Below are 24,622 nucleotides of genomic sequence, written 5' to 3'. Positions count from 1 at the left end.
GACAGTATAGAAATGAAAGGCATTGGATAATTAAATGCCATCACTGGACATTTGTTTATAAGTAAATATAAGTAAATTATTTGGGGAGAAGGAATAGTCAACATATCAATGTGGAAAACAAGGGCCTAAGCATTTCTTACACATAGTTCCAATTATAGGTTCTACCTTTTCTCTCTGGATATAGCATATAAAATGTAAGTTTAATTTTTTTCCATTAAGTACCATTGGAACCACAGTAATTTTTAGTAAATTCAAACTGCTCGGTACATTTAATAAAACTAAAGAGCTTAAGTTAGAATCACAGGACAAAAGCCTAGCAGAAAGAACTTGCCTGCAGAGGAGTGTATCACAGGCTCAGATTCAGCAGGAAGAGCAAAAAGTGTCTCATCTGAAAAAGAAAAAGAATATAACCTCAGCAGAAATGCAGAGTTGGAAGGAGACTAAAGACAGGAGGAGCAAGCAAGGGTTCAGTTTTTAATGAGTTAATACAAAACATTATCTACAGAGAAAAAGCCAAGATGGAAAGGAAAAAGTAATACTATTAAGGTAGATCAGATTATTGCATAATAAAAATGATCCAACAGTAACTATGAAGTCTATCATATATTAACAAACTCCATGATCCAAAGTGTATGTGTGTGTGAATATATATATTGGGGGTGGGGTGAGGGTGGGCCACACAGGGTGGCACACAGAAGTTACTCCTGGGTCTGTACTCAGAAATCGCTCCTGGTAGGCTCGAGGAACCATACAGGATGCCAAAGATCGAATCTTGGGTAATGCATCTTGTTTCTCTTGCTGCTGCATCAAGGTGACCCTCTCTCCACCTGCCCTGCCCCAGGTCGGCCACATGCAAGGCAAACGCCCTACCCCTGTGCTATCACTCCAGCTCCGATCCAAACTATATTTAAGAGAATATTGCTTTAAATAAATATACTACACATCCATAGCTTTTACTCAGTCTTAGATAGATAAGTTACTTTGACCAATTAAAGCCAAAAATTAAGAAATGAAACTGAATAAAAATTTTAAGAAGCCTATTTGCTCAATATTATTAATCTTACATACAATACAAAACACTTTCAGGAAATTGCACATTTTCTTTGCACTCACCCAAGGTTGTGTGGCTTAAAAAACAGATTCCAATTGCTATTGTACCCTATTCTTTGAAGACATAATGCTATGTTCCACTGTCCAAATTACAAAGAAAATACTATCATTATGTCATATTTTGCTTCAATCAACATTGAAGGCTACTTATAATTTGAAGTTTTTTACTTACAATTCATTTTACTCCTTGCAAACCTAATGTGTTAACAATCCCAATTTAGCTAAGTTTTTCTTTCATGTTTATATTTTTATTTATTTTTTTGTTTCTCTATATATTAGCATTTTCTCAAATACATACATGGGAAAATCTTTCATATTTTTATTTCTTTATTATTATTATTATTATTATTTTTGGTTTTTGATTTTTGGGCCACACCTGGCGGTGCTCAGGGGTTGGTTACTCCTGGCTATCTGCTCAGAAATAGCTCCTGGCAGGCACGGGGGACCATATGGGACACCGGGATTCAAACCAACCACCTTTGGTCCTGGATCGGCTGGATTTGCAAGGCAAATGCCGCTGTGCTATCTCTCCGGGCCCTCATATTTTTATTAAATATAATTTTTTCACAAATAATACTGAGCATTGGGGTTAGAGCGATAGCACAGCCGAAAGGGTGTTTGCCTTATATGCGATGACTGGGTTCATGTGGGGAGCCGAGCTGATGGAACCTAAAACAAAGGGTGTCTCAGAAATCCCTGACCTTTACCCACGTGACCAGAGGCACCCATGCCCTGAGGACAAAGGAAATAGACAAACACTAAAGTAAATTCAAAGCAGCCCAATACATCCAGCCAGAGAGAAAAATTATAGAGCAACTTGCCTTTGTGTTAGCAAAAGATTAATATGATTACAGCTGATGTTTTATTTATGCTTGCTGAGTAAAATTTATAAGACCCTGTTTGGATCTTGTGCTTTCAGTATAAACATGTGCTCAGGTCTACCTCTTTACCCCTCCCTATTACCTGCCCCCAGCTTATGCTAATGAGTGCTTGCAATTGTAATTGGTGGAAAACTGTAACACCCCCCTGACGTATTTCGCCCTTAAAAGCTGATCTCCCCGGGCAATAAACCCCTTTTGAACAGCGTGAGTTGTCTTGAGGGTCTTTCTTACTAACTTCTTAAGTTTTCTTCACAGATAGGACCTGCTCGAGTAAACCCACAAATTACTAGCAACCCTCATGACCCTTATTCCCACACCCCCGCGGGTCGGGGGTCCCCCACCAAGGGTTGCAGGTTAAACCCCTGGCATCTCATATGGTTCTCCAAGAACCACCAGGAATAGCCCCTAATGACCCCTAGTGACCACAGAGCCAGAAGTAACCCATGAGCACCGCCAGGTGTGGCCAAAAAGCAATAATCATAATCATCATCATCACCATCACTGTGAAATACATTTCATTTTTTAGATACGTAATGCCATTTTATAAATTCCTTCCTCTGCTAAACAACTTTCTCCCCTCAACATTCTATTTTTTTTAATTTTTACTTAAAGTATTGTGATTTTAATAGTTGTTTTATATATAATTGTTTCAGCACAACAGTGTCAACTTCCCTCCACCAATGTTCCCATAGTCTGTATCACACCACCAACCTTCCTTCCCAAATGCCACTCATCTGTTGTTGGACATCTAGGTTGATTCCAACTCTTAGCTATTATTCTGAATGCTGCAATGAACAAGATAAATGCATATCACTATAACAAAAATATTTTTAAGGACTGAATAATAAATTAAGTAACTAACAAACTACAATTAGTGAGACTAGGGCACTTTAACCTTGGAACCCAATCTTTTTTTGGGGGGGGGCCACACCCAGCGGTGCTCAGGGGTTACTCCTGGCTGTCTGCTCAGAAATAGCTCCTGGCAGGCACCGGGGACCATATGGGACACCGGGATTCAAACCAACCACCTTTGGTCCTTGGTCGGCTGCTTGCAAACGCAGCTGTGCTATCTCTCCGGGCCAGAACCCAATTTCTTAACCATTACATAGTATTTATTATGAACTGAATGTATATGTGCCCCTCCCCCCAATTCATGTTGAAGCCCTAAGGTCTAATTGATGGTGTTTAAAGAGATTTTGGAAATCATAATGGTCATTTGAGTTCATTAAGGTGGGAGGAGCCCAGTTTGAGAGGATTAAACTCTATAAGCATTTAAAGAGATACCAGAAAGTTCGCTCTTGTATGTGTCATTTTCCCTCATTCCTCTCTTTATCCCCTTTCTCTCCCCTCACCTTCTCCCCTTTTCTTCACACATGTGCAGAGGTCAAGTAAGCAATGGTGGTCACCTAATAGAGACAAGCAAAGAGACTTCAGAATGAAACCTACCTCTGCCACACTTTCCCAACCTCCAAAACAATGAGAAATAAACTGCTACTGTTTAAGTGATTTTCAACTTCCAACTCAGTACCAATGCCAGTCAACAGAACTTTCCTGAGAATCTGAGAAAAAGTTACTGGCTGCTGGAGGTAATGGAGAGAATGTTGGAAAGTAAAATGATGTTTTGTAGATAGCCTTGAGCAAACATATTATGAACAAAATAGTCAAAGTGGTAATGATGATACTTCTTTTCCCAAGTATACCAGAAGCTGTAAAAGATGATTCAGGAGTATATTCTTGTTTTTAGAACTTCAGATATTGAATCATCCCTATGTAAGTCAACTGGTTCAGAATCAGTTGAGGAATCTTCAACCAGATCAGACTGACTAGGCACTAGCTACACAACGTTTTTTTGCTATTTCTGAATAATTAGAAAAATCTGGAGTAGGTCCAGAAGAAAGCTTTTGTTTCTTTAGTTAAATCACAAGCAATAGATATATAAGAAACTTTTCTTGAATAACTACATTAACTCCTTATAGGTCTTTAATTTCTTTATTTCTAATACCTTTCTTAATGATACATTCATGGCTTCTTCATAGGGTGGGGGATTTTCAGATTCAAGTTTCATGATTTCATAATTACCTAAAGGAGGAATTTCTAATGGTGATGTGCTGTGCTGTATTACAGTACACCTGGAACCATAATGTCATTTTTAACACCAGTATATGTCACCATCCTAAATACTGACATAAATATATTCTTATTATGTCTTTATTTCTTAGAATGTGAATGAGAAAATATTTTAATTTCACCAGTCCATAAATATAAATCAACTGAAAGCACTGATTTAAGTCACCTAGAATATTAATTAGCCTAAGTACAGCAATACATTATATACTGCTAATTAATCTTAGCCCAGCATCATCTTATACCTCCAGTTGAAAGATCCAGACTTAAAATTCTAGAGGACTCTAGCAAAAATTAACTTGAAATAACTGGGATTACAAAAAGTACTCCTTCCGTGGAGTTATAAATCTGAATACTTCTATCTGAAAAGACAATGTGAACAAGGCTACTAATGAATAGAAGAATATCGAACAGATGCAGCTACCAATAACATTAACTAGCTTTCAAGAATATTCCCCTTCATGATTAGGAGAGCTAATTGTACAGTATCATATAAATTTGGATAACTCCTTATTAAACATGATGTCAATATCACAGCTAAAGGATATTTCATTTCACTGCAAAATTATCACAGATATAATGCCTATTATGCACATATATTTCTGTAAAAAAGGGAGGATGCGATCTTTATGTGATGCTGGTTTGTACTTTTTGGAGTGAGTGTGGATACCCTCCCCTTTCCCACCTTCTCGTACTTCCAGCCCTGGCAGTCAAAACCATACCTACAAACACAGTTACCATGTCTGTATTTTTCCAGTTTCCTAGACTCACTCTGTTCTCAAAAGAGATGGCAAACCAAACTCTGGGTGTACCAGTCACGCAGCTGAAAGAATGTACTCTCAGAAGAAGGCAGACCAAGTGCCTGTACCTGCTGCACCCATCATCCACAATCACTGCTTCACCAATGGCCCTGCTTCACCACTTCTCTACTGCTCTTTGTAGAGACAACAACCGAGCAAAACTCCAAGTATACCAGATTTGGGCTGATATCACCAGAACTTTTTGGAATTAGTGAAGGAACACTCCCCATCTTTCATATTTCAGAAGCCCTAGAAGCCAAAAAAGCATGCTTCCCAAAACCACCATATCAGCAATAGTACTAGGAATTCCTAGGCCATGCGGCCGCATGACATCTCCATGTTTTTAATACAAGCATACCAATTTAAATGCCGAAGTGTATTTGAAGCCATCTACTATTAGGAAACAAAAGAAATAACAGAATGGTCAACTAGTAACAAGAGCTTACTAAATCTTCTGACAATGACTTAATAATTTTCACAAATTTTCTTGTTGCTGTAGTTTATTTTCCTTTCTTATTCAATGGTTTTGCTCCCACTTATCTGTAAACAAATATATTATGATCAACTAGGTCAACTATGTAGATATATGATTCTTAAATTAAGTAAATTGTATTTTAAAAAAAAACAGTGATGGTATTACTTAAAAACAGTACATGGATGATGCAGTGAAATTAGATACCTGGGATAGTGAAGGGGAAAGCTATGTATGATATAAAATTAAGAGCTCTTATTCTAGAACAAGTCATTGGATGGGTCACCTTATGAAGCTTTTTAGAAGATAAACATATAACATGAGTATACACTAAAAGATGACTAGAGCTGTTGTTTAGATAAGGAAGCCTGGAGGTGGTGGGAGGCCAGGCCTGGACCCTATTCAGTGCTGATGGACATTGCAAACAAAATGGATATGGGGCATCCTGGCCCTGTAGCCACAGAGAGCTGTGCCTAGGCATGAACCTGGTATCTGGAAAATTGGGATGGACACCTAGTGACTGCTCCTTGGGGACATTTGTGGAGGGAAGATCACATTCTTAATGTTAGAACATTTAATACCTGAAATAAGGAACCATATTAATAGTACAGCTGCTAGGGCATTTACATCACATGCTGACCTGAGTTCAATTCCCAGTACCCCATATGGTTCCCTGAGTAGGAGTGATCTATGAGCACAATGCCAGGAATAAACCTGAGCACCACTCAATGTAAACCGAACCCAACAATCCTCCCTCAACCTCAAAAAAGTACAAGAACTAGAGAGATAGTACAAGGGTTAAAACATTTAGCAAATCAATCCCCAGCAACACTTGGTTCCATCCAACTATTGTAGGGAATAAATCTTACCTCCTGCACTGAATTGGGAATAGTCCCTGAACACTGCTAAGTGTGGCCTGAACCCTCAACACATAAAGAGATAATGTCCTAACTAACTCAGATACAATAGTTATGATCAAATATCGTGTACTTACAAAGATATTTTTTATGATCTACACAAAATGTCAAAATCTACCAAAAGAAATTTAAAGATTCACCTGACTCATTTGTGGTATTTTGAACATTGACCAGAAAATTAATAAAATTTAATAACTCAATTTTATCCAGAAAGAGATATATTTATATTTGAATAGTGGCATATTAAAACACAAGCAAGTTTTCACTAAATAGGTTATAAAAAAGCCACCACTTTTCTACTAAATGTCTTCACTCTAACATCAAGTCAGTATCTTAAAAGAAAAATTCTACGTATTATCTTTCTCAAAAATTTTAAAAGCTCCTATTAATCCATTAAATTACCCCTAAATCCTCAGCCAGATAAATAAGGCCCTGGACTACATGATTCAATGTAACTCTCTACACTTATCAAGGACTCCTCCCATGTCACCTATGTTTACCAAATAGAATTCTTCCTAACTCAATGCATCTTCCTTCCTACATATCACAAAGTTAATATTCAGTAAAGCTCAAACAGAGTTTCAGTTTATCATCCCTACCTTATTTTTGCTTGTTTTCTACATTTCCATTTGCCTACGCTTAGAGAATTAAGTGATTAATTAAAAGTCACATAGCTAATGACAACTCGAGAACATTTATCTGTCCACTTTTTCATACATTCCTAAGTAAAATACTTAAAATGTAGCATGAACAATGAGAGTTACCTTTCACAAAACATTTTTCAAATGATCAGTTCCTAATACTTTAAAACTTGAGCATAAATTTTGACTTTAGTCTCAGGGGTTACTCCTGGCTATGTGCTCAGAAATCACTCCTGGTTTGGGGGATCATATGGGATGGCAGGGGATCCTACAGCAGTCCATCCTAGATTAGCACGTGCAAGACAAATGCTCTACCACTTGCACCACTGCTCCAGCCCCAGGAAAGCCTCTTCAACAAGTGTGCAAGGATAACTGGTCAGCAACATGCAAAAAAGTGAACTTAGACCTCCATTTAACACCATGCACAAAAGTCAAATACAAATGGATTAAAGACCTTTATATCAGACTTGCAACAATAAGATATATAGAACAGGTAGGTAAAACACTCCATGACATTGAGACTAAAACCATCTTCAAGGAGGAAGCACCATTGTCCATACAAGTAGAAACAGAGATAAACAGATATGATTACATTTAACTGAGAAGCTTTTGTACCTCAAAGAAAATAGTGACCAGGATACAAAAGCCACCCACAGAATGAGAAAAACTATTCATCCAATACTCATCAGATAAGGGGTTAATATCTAAAATATACAAGGTGCTAACAAAACTTAAATAAAAAAAATATCTAACACCATTAAAAAAAATGGCAGAAGATGGACCAGAGAGATAGCATGGAGGTAAAGTGTTTGCCTTTCACGCAGAAGGACGGTGGTTCGAATCCTGGCATCCCATATGGTCCCCCGTGCCTGCCAGGGGCGATTTCTGAGCATAGAGCCAGGAGTAACCCCTGAGCACTGCCGGATGTGACCCAAAAACTTAAAAAGAAAAAAAAGTGGTAGAAGAAATGAACAATTCCTTAAAGAAGAAATACAAATGGCCAAAAGGCACATGAAAAAATGCCCCACATTATTAATCATCAGGATCCGGAGAAGTACAATGGTAGGGGCATTTGCGTAGCACACAGCCAACCCTAAACGGACAGTGGTTCAAGTCCCAGCATCCCATATGGTCCCCTGAGCCTGCCAGGAGCAACTTCTGAGCGCAAAACCAGGAGTAACCCTGAGTGCTGCCGGGTGTGCCCCCCCCCCAAATAATCAGGGAGATGCAAATCAAAACAACAATGAGGTACCATCTTATGCCACAGAGACTGGCATACATCACGAAGAATAAAAACAATCAGTGCTGGAGGGGATGTGAGGAGAAAGGAATTCTTATTCACTGCCAGTGGGAATGTTGCCTAGTCCAACCTTTATGGAAAACAATATAGAGATTCCTCAAAAAACTGAACATTGAGCTCCACAAAAACATAATGCAAAAATGCCTTCTGCACACCTATATTCATTGCAGCGCTAGTTACAACAGCCAGAATCTGGAAACAACCTAGATGCCCAACAACAGATGAGTGGCTAAAGAAATTGTGGTACATATATACAATGGAATACTATGTATTTATTTATGTATGTATTTATTAGGAAAAATGAAGTCATAAAATTTTTCTATACATGGATAGGCATGGAAACTATTATGCTGAGTGAAATAAGTCAGAAAGAAAAAGACACAGAACAGTCTTGCAAATAGGGATTTAAAAGTAATAAAAGAAATTATTGTAAAAATACATAGAGACAATAAAGATGAGAGCTGGAAGGACCACAGTATGAAGTTTACCACAAAAAGTGGTGAGTTCAGTTAGAGAAATTACTACACTGACAACTATTATGACAATAATAGTGAGATAGAATGTTTATCTCAAATATGGGCAGGTTTGGGGGAGGAGGGAGATGGAGCCATTGGTGGTGGGAATGTTGCACTGGTGAAGGGGGGGGGTTGTCCTTTTTTATAACTGAAATCCAACTACACACATGTTTATAATAGTGATGCTTAAAGATATTTAAAAATTAAAAATAAACTAAAAATAAAATAAAACCTAAAACACATTATTTTGCATGCAGGAGGCCAGGCCCAAGATTCACACATTGTTTCCCCAACCACCCACATCCCACACAACTCCTGGAGCAATCCTCAAGCACTAAGTCAGGAGTAACTGCAAAGCAATGATGGGTTGATTCCCATGTTCTCCCCCCCCCAAAAAAAAGCTAAATAAGGTCATTTGCCACTCAGGAATCTGATTGTCTATGACAAATTAACTTGTCAGTTCTCCCATTAATCCCAATATTCAATGCAATTTTAGTCAGATTCTCAGATGGCACTTGGTACAAATAAGTAACTGATTTGAAAATACATACAGAAATATGAAGTATCTAGAAATGGAAAAAAAACTGGAATAGCATGATCATGCTGATTTTCAAACTTAGTGTAAAACTGTAATAATCTAAACTGTTTTATATAAACTAGATATTCCCAACTTTTGGCCCCTGCCCTCTTAGCAGAAAAAAAAATTCAGTGCCCCTTCTAGAAATATTTAAACAGAAAGTATCCCCAGACTTCACCTGAGATCATTACCACCACTCCCTTCTATCTTTCCTGATCCCCGATACCTCCCACTTTCAAAAACATTGGGATAGACAAATAATCAAACTAAAACCAGATATGTGAGTAGTGAGTAGATACTTATATAGTAAATTGGTTTCTATCAAAGGCACCTGAGCAATTACAAAGATTTTCAAAAAAACTCCACAATGGAAGACTATGCAGTTTTCAGAAAAGATTTGATACAATTTGGATGGAACTAGAGAGCATCATGTAAAGTGAAATCAGCAAAAAAGATCAAATACAAGATAATCTGACTAATTTATGATATACAGAAACAGAATAAGGGAATGAAGACTAATAAGGGCAAACTCTTGACTTCTGAATGCAGAACTGAGATTCTCAATTAGCAGGGAAATGGGGAAAAGATGAGGTGAATTTGGAGTGAAAAAGACTGATAGGGGATCATGGGTACTTTAGTGGTGGTGACTTTTTGTTCATCAAAACCATACAAGATGAGCTATAAACACACCCACAAACGCAGTCACCAGGCCAGATCCATAGACTCACTCTTTTAGCAAAAGAGATGTAAACCAAGCCATGAAAATTCATGGGTATACTCGCCACACAGCTGAAAGATGACAAACTTGGGAGAGGATGAGCCAAGCACTTGCCCTGACGAAGCCACACCTGCTGTATCCATCACCCATTATCACAGTTTTGTCTGTTGCCCTACCTCACCAACCCTACGATTCTTTGGAGACATCAATCTGACCAAACTTGGGTATATTGATATTTGGGCTGAATCACCCACCCCGCATCCTCTTTCTTCCAAGAGGCCTGGCAGCTGAGAATATACCCCATAAAAGCCACAATAGTAATAGGGCTCTGAATTCCTGGACAACTTCATTTCTTTGATGCTGTCATCCCTATACTAATTAGATGCCAATGTGTAGCTGATGTCATTCCTACTAACTTTGATAAAAAGTTCCTTTTACACCACACTCACACTACCACCAATACAGATTATTCCAAGTTTTTGATATGTGCTATTCTCACTAGTGTAAGATAATATCTCATTGTTATCTTGAACTGGATTTCCCCAATGATTTTTTCTCTTTTTGTTAATCTTTGTACTTTGCATATCCTGAATATAAACCCTTTAAATGATGTGTTGAACGCGAATACTTTTTTCCCACTAAATTAGCTGAATGTTAGTTTTATCCCATGTTTCTTTTGTCATACAGATACTCCTAAGTTTGATGTAGACCTATTTATTTTTTCTTTGTCATTGGCATTGTACCGTTAAGGACTCATTTGAAGCCTAGGTCTTGGAGAATTCTACCTATATTTTCCTCACTGTACTTTATAGAAGATCCAGCTTTAATTTCTTACATGTAGTTATAACTGTTCCAACACCATTTACTGAAAAAGCTGTCAATTCCATTTCATGCTTTTAGCTTCTTTATCAAAAATAATTAGCTGAACTTTATATGGAGTTTGTCTTTCATTATTCAATTGACCTGTTGGTCAGAGAATGCCTATATTCCAGTACCCACACTGTTTTGATCACTATGGCTTTGTAGTGCAGCTTCAAAAAGTCAGGTGATGAGATGCATCCCAGTTTCTTATTTTTCAATAGTTTTGGCTATTCAAGGTCTTATGATTCCACACAAACTTTATAACTGACTGCTCTAAGTCTTTGAAAAATGTCTGAAATTAGGCATATTGCACTAAATCTATCTAGTAGTTTAGGTAGGATGGTCATTTGGACAATATTAATTCTGCCAATGCATGAGAATGAAATATTTTCCATTTCCTAAGATCTTCTAGTCTTCATTAAATGTTTTAATGTTATATTATATATATAGGTCTCTTATCTCTTTTGTTAATTTGATTCCTAGGTACTAGATGCTTCTGAATACTATTTTAAATAGGATAGGCTGGTTGATTTTCTCTGTTTTTTTTTTTTTAACAAAGAAATGCAACTGATTTTTGTTCATTGACTGCCACAATGCTGTTTGTTTATTGATTCTAGGAGCTTTTTGGTGGAGTCGTTAGGTATATCATCTGTCATCTGCAAATAGAGATAATTTGACTTCTTTTCCAATATGAATCCCTCTGATTTCCTTTTATTGCCTGACTGCTAATGCTAGGGCTTCAAATATAATGCTGAATAAGTGGAAACAATGGACATCCTTGCCTTGTGCCTAGTCTCAGCACAAATGCTTTCAATTTTTCACCATTAATAAAAGTAAGGCTCACAAACACAGTCACCATGTCTGCACCCAGCTAGCTCCATAGACTATGTTCTCAAAAGAGATGTAAACCAAGCTGTGAAAAATTATGGATAGACAGCAGGCCACACAGCTGAAAGCTGGCTATCTTGGGAGGAGAGGGCAGACTAAGTCCCCATCCTCTGAGCCACGCCTATTGAACTCATCATCTATAATCACCCTTTTGCCACTGGCCTTGATTCACTGCTCCTCTATGACTCTCTACAGAGACATCAATATGACTAAAACTCCAGCTATGCCAGTATTTGAGATGATATCATTAGGACTTTATTTGGGATGAGAGCAGATACCACCCCCCCTTCATACTTCCAGGAGTCATGGCAGCAGAAAATAAGCCCAGAAAAGCCACTGCATCAGCTTGAAATTCCTGGATGATGTGTCTGCATGACAACTCCATTTTTGTTTAATACTGTCATCCCTGTAGGAGCACACCAATTTAGATGTATCTAAAGATGTATCTGGGGGCCGGAGAGATAGCACAGTGGTGTTTGCCTTGCAAGCAGCCAATCCAGGACCTAACACCAGAATCCTGGTGTCCCATATGGTCCCCCCCGTGCCTACCAGGAGCTATTTCTGAGCAGATAGCCAGGAGTAACCCCTGAGCACTGCCGGTGTGGCCCCAAAACCAAAAACCAAAAAAAAAAAAAAAGATGTATCTGAAGCCACCTAATGTTCGGAAATATACGAAGTAGCAGAATGGTATACTAGCAACAAAAGCTTACTAAACTTTCTGACAATGGCTTAAAGACACCATTGGAGATACTATAATTTTCACAAACTTTCTTGTTGCTGTACTCTTTTCTCTTTTTTCTTTTTTAATGGTTTCACTCCCACTTATCTGAAAACAAATGTTTTGTGACCAACTATGTCACCCATTTGATACATACTCTTTAAATAAACAAATTAAAAATAATAAGTAGCCATTAGACATTTGAAAGTTACCTAATTTATGGGCCAGAAAGAGACTACAGGATATAAACTATGTCTTTCATATGGCTGATCCTTGGTCAATTCCTGGTACCTGATGCTTAGAAAAGATGTGATTTTTTATTGGGAAAAAATAGTATTTATAAAAATATAAAGAAATGGAAGATCAGCATTTACACATACCATTCATTCAACAAATATCTTGACTGCCCACAGCACATCTAAGGCACTGTTCTCAGCAATGAAGACATTATGTTATAAAGTCTTTTTCCTCAAATTAAACAATATATATATATATATATATATATATATATATATATATAGCCCTTTTCCCTAAGGCAGAGAGACTAGAAGAGAATAGACATGAGTAAAATACCATTACTACCTATATAGTATAATACACATGATGAAGTGAAAAAAAGAGTATCATACACACAAGGAAAGAAATTTAAAAATAATCATTAGCGGGGCCAGAGAGATAGCATGGAGGCAAAGCGTTTGCCTCGGATGCAGAAGGTCAGTGGTTCAAATCCCGGCATCCCATATGGTCCCTGAGCCTGCCAGGAGCGATTTCTGAGCACAGAGCCAGGAGTAACCCCTGAGCACTGCCAGGTGTGACCCAAAAACCAAAACAAACAAACAAAAAAATCATTGGCCCAAGCAATAAAATAAACAGCAGTTTAGACAAGTAATTACTAACTATTCCCCTTTAGAACTAAAAAGAACCACCATTCTGAAAAGACCTTTGCATCAATAAAGCTGGGACCTATCATTCTGTATGCCTATGTCCTACACTATCTAGCCACAAAGGTCACATTCACCCATTTAAACACTGCTGAATTATGATTCTGCCCTTACAAGTCCCATCCCTGGTGCTGTCATCCTCAGAGGAACTGCCTAGGCACTATATTTAGAAACAGGAACAAAAAACAAAAATCTAAAAAGTTTAATTGTGGGGAGTGGGCTAAACCCAGCTGCACTCAGAAATAGCTCCTGGCAGGCTTGAGAACACATGGGATGTCAGGGGTCAAACCTGAGTCGACCACTTAAGTCAAAGGCAAATGCCCTTCCCACTGTGCTATGGCTCTGGCCCCAATTTTTTTTAAAGAATCTTTTTTAAAAAGGATTTAAGAGAGCTTGCAAGTTGCCAAAAAAATTCTGACAATAAGATTGTTGAGAACTACTCTGTATCATATTTCACCTGAGAGGCTACCTTTTGTCTCCAATTTTTATTTCTATCAATTTCCAGCATTTCCTATACATAATCTCAGAGACAGAATCAATCAAACTTCCAACTTCCATCCAAATGCTTTTCTCTAGTATGAAAAATGTTTAGCAAGCAGAAGTTTCAGTCTCATTCCTCTTACTGCATTCAATGAGGATGCGTCAGCAATAACAGAAAACAGCAAAATCACAACTTACCACCTGACAGAAATCAACGTTCTCAAAATCTTTAAACAGCAATGTTTATTACACAGGTTTCAGAAATCTACCACATCCACTAACATAACCCTCTTCCAGTCTTGGGTTACTAACCAATCTGTACATTTACCTTCTTTGTCCCTTGCATATCAATCCTCCCAGTTCCTTAAGACTTTAAAACTATTTTTGCTCTAAAATTCTAATTAAGGGGCAAATTTCTAAAATAAATAGTGTTTTTAAAGTCAAACTTTTACAATGGTGTACTGAAGATCCAAACGATATAAGTGTAGCTCACCTCTCCATTGTCACCTTCCACTATTCTCCCCTAAATTTAGATTTCTTACTGTGTTCTTAAACACACAAAGCTCATTCCTGCCTCAGGAATATGACTGCCTTTACTAGAAGTTGTCAGGAAATGTTTTTTTTCTCTACAGCTCAAATCTCACCTCTTCAGAAATTTCAGCTTTATTCAGTGCAACCCTACCTTAAAATAATAATAATAATAAAATAAAACAGCCTCCAAACATCTCAATCATCTCCTTGTTTTGATTTAACGCTACCACTCTTTATTTTTCACAACTGGCTTTTTTTTTTTTGGTGTGCTTATTTTTCAGTACTGAAAGGTGATACATGGGAGAGTACATGTCTTAACTATTACTATTACTATTCTATTACTATTACTATTCTCAAAGCCCAGAACAATCCCTGCCCTCTTAGTAATCAATAAACTATGATGTTACATCTAGACTCACCTTAATGGTTTGAAATATCTGCAAAATTCCTATAATTCATTTTTGGTTTGTTTGTTTTGGGCCACACCTGGCAGTGCTCAGGGGTTACTCCTGGTTCGGCGCTCAGAAATTGCTCCTAGCAGCCTCCGGGGACCATATGGGATGTCAGGAATCAAACCCATCTCTGTCCTGGGTTGGCCACACACAAGGCAAAAGCCCTACCGTTGTGCTAGCTCTCCAGCCCCAAAGTTCCTATAAATGAACTAAGTATCTCCAAATAGGTATCATCAATATAGAATTAGGGGACTGAGGAAAGATCAAATTTTGCCATCCAAACTTACTATTCCAGAAATTAAAATTCTAAAAGAAAACCATCATCTCCCGAATCCCTAATATTCTACAAACAAAGTTCCTTTGTTCCCATAAAGGAATACAAGATGACAAGTTCTAAACTTTTGGAAGTCATTAATTTTTCCATTTGAAAATCTCTTTATACTTCCTATTTTCTTAGCTTCACCATATTTTCTCTCAGATGTGACCTTTTGATCCAGAAAAAAATAGAGTGACTTAGCACCTTCTATTATCTTCAGCGTAGTGATTATTTTGAATAATGGTTTACAATACAACAAAATCAGGATGTCATTTAGAAACATTACAGCTGGCTTATTTTCTGACTGTGAAAAATGAGTGAACTGAAAACAAAATGTGATCTTAGACTGATTTTCTTTTTCTAGAAAGTAAACCTCCCTTCTAAAATCCTATATAGTGTCCAAATATTGGTGGGCGGGTTCTGCTTCTAAAGTCGTTACATACTACAGGTTAATCTAGGTAAGATGGAATTCTCATCTCTAACAAATTAACTTTTTCCTTTCCAAAACAATTTTCTAAGACGAAAGAATAACTCAGTGTTGCTCTTAATGATATCCAATTAGATGTGTATACGAAAAGATGTATATTTAAATTTAAAAACCGTTTCCAGACCATACAGACTTGACCGTCAACCTAAAACAACAGACAACATCTAAGAAAGAGTATTTCTAGCCAATATACGAGACGTTTGAGTTAGTCAGTCTCATGATCTATCTGGCTGCAAATGCAACTGCTTTTATTCCTACCAAGATTCCACAGGTCGCACCTAACGAATGTCAACCACTTTGCCCATTTCTTTTCTTAATGGAAAGCTATCTTAAGAGCTTCAGCCTGTCCACACTAACAGCGATCCCTGTGGTCCAGCAGCATCAATCACTACGCTGGGGTTGGAACCCCATAGCCAGGTTCATTTCCCAAGGCTGGGTAGGCTGGTGGGGAGATGCCACATCTTGGAGTCGGGTACACAGCGTGGTGGCAAGACTTGGGCTAAAGTCTCCATCCCACTTTCCACGCACCACACCGCTGGAGGCGCTGTCACCGCACTGCAGTTGGGTCACTGTGGACGCTTGCCACTGGACCAGCTCCCCAACTAGCGCCAAGAGCATGCGAGGAGGAGTGGGGTGGGATGGAGTGAAGGAGGGTGGGGAAAAAGGAGCACGGAGGCTTGGCCAAATGCATGCCGGAGGGTGCCTATTCCTAGCACCACACGAAGCAGACAAAAGCTCCCCGCTCAAAGACTTCTTATGAACTGGGGCGTTTGCAAAGGCCTCTCCACATGCGCACCCCGCAACCTCTCCATCCTAGCAGCGCAATCCACACACGCTTAGGTCACTCCTAGAGGTGCCCACAACTTGCAGATCTCCGCGAAGCAGAAGCCCAGGAAGGAAACTCGGCCTCCTGTGCTCCTGTGGGGTGTGGTGCCTGTGCTCCCCAATGCGACTCAAGACAATAAAAAAAAAAAAAGACCAGGGCTTTCTGCGGCGCCCCACCCTTGCTCCCCACGCTTCCCACCAGGGGGAGGCGCGCCTCGAGCCGGAGGCCGGTGAACAAAGGACGCGCAGCACCCCCCCAACTCTAGACGTTGAGGAGGGCTCCGCCCGCAGCAGCAGCAGCAGCATCGGGGTGGGTGGGGGGCTCGCACACAAAAGAAGGGAGCGGTGCGGCACGTCGCGGCACTCACCCGCAGACGCAGAGCCCGACGAGCCCCGGCGCTTGGGCGCGGCCGGGGGCGCGGCGGGAGCCGGGGCGGGCGGGCCGGGGCGCGAGGGGCTGCCCGCGGCGGGCGCTCCCTGCGGCGGGGGCGGCGGCGGCCTGGCCGGGGGCTCGTCGTCGTCGTCGTCGAGCAGCGACTTGCGGGGCTCAGGCGCGGGCGGGGAGGGCGCGGGCGGCCGGTCCGGGGCGGCGGGGGGCGCGGCCGGGAGAGGCCCCCGAGGCGCGGGCGGCACCCAGTCGAGGCCGCCGGGCGGCGGGGCAGCCGGGGCGGCCGCCAGCGACGAGGCGGAGCTGCTGGCGGGCTTCCTCTCCAGGACCTCCAGCTCTTCCAAATCCTCGTCGTCGTCCTCGTCGTCTTCCTCCTCGTCGTCTTCCTCGTCCTCCGGCTCCTTCACGAACTGGTACTTGAACGGCGGCTCGGGCCGGGGCGGGCTGTCGGCGGACGAGGAGACCTGCGGCGACTGGAACATCTCCTCCATGGCGAGCTGAGGCTGAGGCTGAGGCTGAGGCGGCGGGAGATGCTGAGGCGCCGGCGCCCGCGACGCTTCTCCTCTAGGGCGGACGGTTGTGCGGGCGGGGCCGGGCCCAACCGCGATCGGACCGAAGAACCTGAGGCGGCGGCGGCTCCCGAACAATGAAAACGAACCCGAACCGCCGCTCCAGCCGTGTGGCTCCACCCGCCCGCTTCCCCACTTGCCGCCGCCGCCCTAGCGAGAAGAAGGAGTCGAGCCAATGCCCCGACTCTCCGCCCAGTTTGGCGTGACTCACCCTCACCCGCTGAGAGAGGCTCTGAGACTGGCGCGGGAGGGCGGGAGCCAATCGGCGATCGGATCCGGATGATGAGCGCGGAGCTGGACCAATAGGACTCGGGTGTGGGCGGGGCTTACGGCGCTTCTCTTTTCTTACCGGCTGGGGCGGGTCTGGTGGGCGGGGCTTGAGAAGGAGCATTTTCACTCGACTTGGAGGCGGTTGGGAGGCGCTGGGGGCCAGGGCCTGGCGCACTGCACTTCACGCAGTGCTCAGTTAGGATTTAGGGAACGGAGGAAAGGTAGTTTGGTTGGTCTCTGCGCTGCAGGAGGAGAAGAGGAGGAAGAGGAGCAGGAGAAGTTTCTGGCAGGCCACCAGGAAGGCGTTAGTTATCCTAGGAGACCCAAGCGTGGTAACTTTCCTCTCAGGAAGGGAAAAACCCTGAGTGGAGAAAGATCTTATTCACAGGACTGCAATGTGGGCCCGACAACTGGCTTAAAGGCACATGAAATATTAAAAGTTTGTTTCGTTTTGTTTTGTTTGGGGGCCACACCCGGCAGTGCTCAGGAGTTACTTCTGGTCCCACACACACTGAAATGACTCCTGGGGACCCACAAACACCACAGGATGCAACCCTGGTGCTCCTCTCAAAGATCCTGGCTACCCCAGCACCACCAGCACACCACTGCTAGATTGTCCCGGGATGTGATCTCCAAGAGTAGCCTATTTTTGAAAGAAAGGGAGGAAGGGAGGGAGGGAGGGAGGGAGGGAGGGAGGGAGGGAGGGAGGAAGGAAGGAAGGAAGGAAGGAAGGAAGGAAGGAAGGAAGGAAGGAAGGAAGGAAGGAAGGAAGGGAGGGAGGGAGGGAGGGAGGGAGGGAGGGAGGGAGGGAGGGAGGGAGGGAGGGAGGAAGGAGAGAGAAGGAAGGAAGGAAAGAAAAAGAAAGAAAGAAAGAAAGAAAGAAAGAAAGAAAGAAAGAAAGAAAGAAAGAAAGAAAGAAAGAAAGAAAGAAAGAAAGAAAGAAAGAAAGAAAGAAAAGAAAGAAAGAAAGAAAGAAGGAAGAAAAGAATTGTTATACACTAGTGTACTAGATGAAAATATTACTTAACAAGAATTTTTGGTGAACAGGACAGGAGCAGTAGTATAGGGGTAGAGTGATTGCCTTGCGCATGGACAACCCAGGTTCTATCCTCAACATCCCAGATATCCCCTAAGAACCACTAGCAGTAATTTCCAAGTAATTCCTAGGAATAACTCCTGAGCATAGCTGAGTGTAACCCAAATAAAATTAAAAAAAAAAGAAATTTTGATGAGCATTTAAAGGGGTGGAGAGACAAAAAGAACACAGCAGACTGTTAGGGCAATGAAATTACTTTATATAATGATATAAATCTAGCTACAAGACAAATATTCATAAAAATCCACAAAAAAAAAATATATATATATATATATATTTTTTGGTTTTGGGGCCACACCCGGCTCAGGGTGTTCAGGGGTTTACTCCTGGCTGTCTGCTCAGAAATAGCTCCTGGCAGGCAGGGGGGACCATATGGGACACCAGGATTTGAACCAACCACCTTTGGTCCTGGATCGGCTGTTTGCAAGGCAAATGCTGCTGTGCTATCTCTCTGGGCCCCCAAATCCACGAAAATTTATAGCACAAAGAGTGAACTCAGGCTGGAGCGGTGGTGCAAGCAGTAAGGCGTCTGCCTTGCCAGTGCTAGCCTAGGATGGACCGTGGTTCGATCCCCCAGTATCCCATATGGTCCCCCAAGCCAGAAGCCAGGAGCGATTTCTGAGCACATAGCCAGGAGTAATCCCTGAGCATCACCGGGTGTGGCCCAAAAACAAAAACAAAAAGACAAACAAACAAAAAGTGAACTCTAAGGTAAACCTGTGGACTTTAATATATGAATTTCAGTTCACCACTTCTGTATATATAAGCCAGTTCTAAGAAATAATGTTTTTAAAAGTAGAACAAGATATCCTTGCAATGTTACATGATTAAGTTAATCAACAAGTCTAAGGCCATATCACCCTGAACGCGTCGGATCTCGTCTGATCTCGAAAGCTAAGCAGGGTCGGGCCTGGTTAGTACTTGGATGGGAGACTGCCTGGGAATACCGGGTGCTGTAGGCTAAAAGAAAAAAAAAAAAGTTGATCAACAACACATTCAAGGCCATACATATTAGCCCATGGCAAAAAGCTGGTTTTATTTTTATAAATAATTTTGTATTACTTTGAAGTTATTTGGTCTTATTTTTATTGAAAAAGTGAGAAAGAGGGGCCGGAGAGATAGCATGGAGGTAAGGTGTTTGCCTTTCATGCAGGAGGTCATCGGTTCAAATCCCGGCGTCCCATATGGTCCCCCGTGCCTGCCAGGAGCAATTTCTGAGCATGGAGCCAGGAGTAACCCCTGAGCACTGCCGGGTGTGACCCAAAAACCACAAAAAAAAAAAAAAAAAAAAAAAGAAAAAGTGAGAAAGAGTATGAAGAGTATTAGTAAAGAATTTGAGGATGAGAAATCAAACGATTTTTTTTTTTTTTTTTTTTTTGGTTTTTGGGTCACACCTGGCAGTGCTCAGGGGTTACTCCTGGCTTTATGCTCAGAAATCACTCCTGGCAGGCTCTGGGGACCATATGGGATGCCGGGATTTGAACCATCATCCTTCTGTGTCAAAGGCAAACACCTTACTGTGCTATCTCTCCGGCCCCAAAACTATACATTTTTAGCAGGTTCCTGCAATGATAACTAACATAGTTATGCTTTAGGCAAATTGTCATGTATTTGTTAAAAATTCTTAGGAAAATATTCAATTTTTAATACAAAAATATATTAGCGACCAGAGCAATAGCATAGCAGGGAGAACATTTGCCTTGCACGTGACTGACCTGGGTTTGATCCCTAGCAACCCATATGGTTCTCAAGCACTGCTAGGAGTAACTCCTTAGCACTGTTGGGTATGGCCCAAAAAACAAAAACAAAAATGAACTATAAAATTTTATTAACTTTTTTTATCAAGTCCCCATATACTTAGATGCATTTCAGTCTTCCAAACTAATTCCGATGATTGTTCTTTAATATTATAATGAAAATTTTCATGGTATATTTTTATTTTTATATATTAAAGTTATTTAAATGATATTTCTGTGTCCTGCAATAAACATTATATCTGTGAAATTGCTATTACTAAGATAATCTCAAAGGAACTTCTTTAACAAAAGTGTCATAAAAGAATGGCCATTGAAGAGTGTTATGCTTAAAACATAGAGGCAACTAGGAGTCAGAGCATTAGTACAGCATATAGGGCACTTGCCATCTACACAACCAACCCAAGTTCAACTCCAAGTACATCCCATATTGTCCCCTAAACACCTCCAGGAGTGAGTGCTGAGTGCCACCACATATAGCCCCCAAAATGAAAACATAGAGACAATTATAAGCACATTCTATTGAAACAGAACAATAAAAATTTTGTTGATCCCAGTAACTTTATAAAAATAACGTATTTTGGTAAATGAACAAGAGAAAGTAGTTTGTATTCCTAGAATAGTCAAATACAGGAAAAGAAAATATTGCTTCTATACTAGAACTTAAAAAGTTATATATATAAGCCAAAGAGATAGCACAGAGGTAGGGAGTTTGCCTTGCATGCGGTCGACCCAGGATGGGCCTGGGTTCGATTCCCAGCATCCCATATGGTCCCCCAAGCCTGCCAGGAGCGATTTCTGACCCAAGAATAACCCCTGAGCACCACTGGGTGTGGCCCAAAAACAAACAAAAAAGTTATACATAATATATATGAATGTTCATAACACCCTAACAAAATTTTGGTGTTTGAAATATTTAAAAAGAACAAAAATTCTAGATAGAAATTGTGGCCAGAAAATATTCACTGCTAGAGAGATAGCACCACTAAGTATAGCCTCCAAACCAAAAGTATAAAATAAAATATTCAGTGAGCTGTCTTTGAAATTATCTTACCAAAAGTATAAGATTGGGGCTGGAAAACAAAAACAAAAACAAAATAAAAGATTGGGCTGGAGAGATAGCATAGAGGTAGAGGGTTTGCCTTTCATGCAGAAGGACGGTGGTTCGAATCCCGGCATCCCACCCCACCCCCCAGAGCCTGCCAGGAGTGATTTCTGAGCAGACAGCCAGGAGTAACCCCTGAGCATTGCTGGGTGTGACAAAAAAAAAAAAAAGTATCAGATTAAAGTTTTTATACATCATAAATTAGTAACTGTTTTCTCTTAAGGAGCCAAACAGCTAGGAGGGTGTTTGCCTTGTGTACTGTTGACTCGTATTTGATCCCCAACTCAGCTTATGGTCTCCTGAACACTCCTGCGCAGTGTCACTGTCAGGCATGTTCCAAGTATTAGCAATTCCTTCACACTCCAAAAAATATAAACCATTCAGCCTAGATATGATGTAAACATAAGACAGATCCATTCAGCCTTGTAAAATCATAAGATCTTTAAAGTCAGTACTCTTGGTTAGCATGACCAGTCTCCCTTCTATTAAGGAATTCCCTGAAAAAACTTTCTAAAGTTGATTTTCTGTGGTAGGATAAAATGGTTATAAATTTTGTATTCAAAACAGGCATTCTACTTATCTCATTTATTTTTTAAATAACTTAAGCCTTTATTTTTTTAATTAAAAATAGTTATAAATTTTTCAACAATTCCCATCAGAAGTCAGGTCAAATTTCCTGCTCCATTTGGCTGGTTTTGTAATTTTATTGTCCAACTTTATTAAAAATTTTATTGTCATGCCTTGGATATAAGTGCAAGTATAATCAGCAGAAACATTGCTGCTTCTACTCTCACTCTCCTGGAATGCTGAAGAACAAGTTGAGAGACACATGAAAAGAGATACCTTATTATCCTAGCCATAGACTTGAGGTCACAGATATGAAAGACTACCCAGCCAATCAATCCACAGAATCATGAAAAATGATGAATCATTCACAGCAAAAGGATATCGAAAATCTTTATACTTATATCATGTGCCATTGATTCATTTTTTGCAATATTTTTGGGTATTGCTCCATTCTCTATTCAGACTCCAAAATATGATCCCAAACAAATCACACAAATATACTTAAAACACTATCACTAAAAGGGGAGTGGTCATTACTTAGAAAAATAAACCATTCCATTTACAGACTAGACATGATTGCAGAATGCTGAATAATTGTTAATTTCTCTATAAAGAACATATTAATTGTTCTTTTATCATATATGCCCTCTGAAAGAATGTAAGAGCATAGTCCCTATGAATCATAGTTAGAAAAACCATTTTTCTCCAGTAAAGTGAATACCATTTACTGGAAGCGATGATATCAAATTATCTCATTGTTCCAAAAATGCCCCTGGGACTCTGGATTGCCAATCAAGTCTTCCACCTTACTAGGTACTTTTCCTTTATCCATAGTGAAAAAAATAATTAGTTATTCACTATTTCTTTTTGTTTGTTTTTGGGTCACATCTGGCAGCTCTCAGGGGCTACTCCTGGCTCTATGCTCAGAAATCGCCCCTGGCAGGCTCAGGGGACCATATGGGATGCCAGGATTTGAACCACCATCCTTTTGCGTGCAAGGCAGACGCCTTACTGCTGTGATATCTCTCTGGCCCAGTTCTTCACTATTTCAAAGAAAAGTTCCATAGGTAGGAGAAGGGATGATAGGACAGTGGTAGAGGGTTATAAAGTAGCTTTGTATTATAAAGCTATTTTATGGGAACTGTTGTAAACCATTAGGAAAATTAGGATACAATTAGGAAAATAAAAGATTTCTACTGCTAGAACTTAAAAGTGTTTCTTCCAGGAGGCAGGCTGAGGAGTGGAAGAGTACTTAGTGGAAGAAAGTCCATACTGGTGATGGGAATGATGTTGACCAGAAACCCAACTATGAATAACTATGTAAATCACAGTGATTAATAAAAAAAATTAAAAAATATGTCCTCCTAAGAAAAAATAACTAAAGAGTTCACAAAATCAAATGAATTTTAACAAGAGCTCATCCCAATAAATAATCCATTCTTCCTAATAACTAAAGATTAGGTACATATTATATTGTTTTATCATCCATGGAAATTGAAATCAAGTTGTCATTTTCTTCATAAAAAGCATTATTCATTTATTTCAACTAAAATCTTTTACATATACAAACTCTGGTGATAAAAGAATAACAAGAAATTATATATGTGATGAGACCCTGGGTTCAATCCCTGGCACTGCAAAAATAAAATTGAATAACAAAAGACATTGCCTAATGTCAAGGAATATACAGTTTAATTTACATAAGAATGTATAGGCATTGTGCATATCAGAGTATAAGTATTTTGTGTCTATATATGCATGTATATAGGTGTATATAAATATAAAAGTATATGGCTTACATATAGAGAGGCAGGCATTTATTCTCAATGAATTCAGGGAATTTTCCATATAAGACATTAATAGCAATTTTTAAAGGTAGGGATAGAAGGAAAAGCATTAAGAAAGAGGGACTGGGGCCAGAGCTGTGGCGCAAGTGGTAAGGCATTTGCCTTGCAACGGCTAACCTAGGACTGACCGAAGTTGGATCCCTGGCGTCCCATATGGTGCCCCAAGCCAGGTGCGATTTCTGAGTTCATAGCTAGGAGTAACCTCTCTGAGCATCACAGGATGTGGCCCCCAAAACAAAAACAAACAAACAAATAAGACAGACTAATAGTCTCAGAAGCAAGGGGGAATGATACTCTAAAACAGATTCAAAGCAGAGGCAGATATATGGTATAATATATACTTGATATACAGATGATTCAAATATAGTTATATATATTCAAAAGCAAAGATGTACAAAGTGATTAATGATAAAACCTAAAAAAGCTAGGAATACACTTTGACGCTTATTAAATATTATGCTAAAATGTGAAG

The 24,622-nt window shown here is 40.2% G+C and overlaps 1 protein-coding gene and 1 pseudogene across 4 annotated transcripts in view; one reads left to right on the top strand and one right to left on the bottom strand.

Moving 5' to 3' along the window:
- RTN4 (reticulon 4) overlaps positions 1–17,433 on the bottom strand; it is a 71,253-nt gene extending 53,820 nt beyond the window's left edge. Inside the window, exons 1-2 of one of the 4 annotated variants that reach the window (XM_049784764.1) lie at positions 16,923–17,433; positions 332–388 (exon numbers count right to left, since the gene is read on the bottom strand). In XM_049784764.1, the coding sequence (XP_049640721.1) occupies positions 332–388; positions 16,923–17,433 (568 nt within the window). Of the gene's footprint in view, positions 1–331; positions 390–13,415; positions 13,427–16,922 lie in introns of all 4 variants that reach the window. The other 3 variants (XM_049784763.1, XM_049784767.1, XM_049784766.1) reach the window with 3 other exon arrangements.
- A 2,287-nt stretch (positions 17,434–19,720) lies between these two features.
- LOC126025023 (uncharacterized) lies at positions 19,721–19,839 on the top strand (annotated as a pseudogene).
- Positions 19,840–24,622: the final 4,783 nt, after the last annotated feature.

This window comes from Suncus etruscus, chromosome 12 (assembly GCF_024139225.1).
Source record: "Suncus etruscus isolate mSunEtr1 chromosome 12, mSunEtr1.pri.cur, whole genome shotgun sequence".
Classification (NCBI taxonomy): domain Eukaryota; kingdom Metazoa; phylum Chordata; class Mammalia; order Eulipotyphla; family Soricidae; genus Suncus; species Suncus etruscus.
This window is presented reverse-complemented; position numbering and strand designations above follow the sequence as displayed.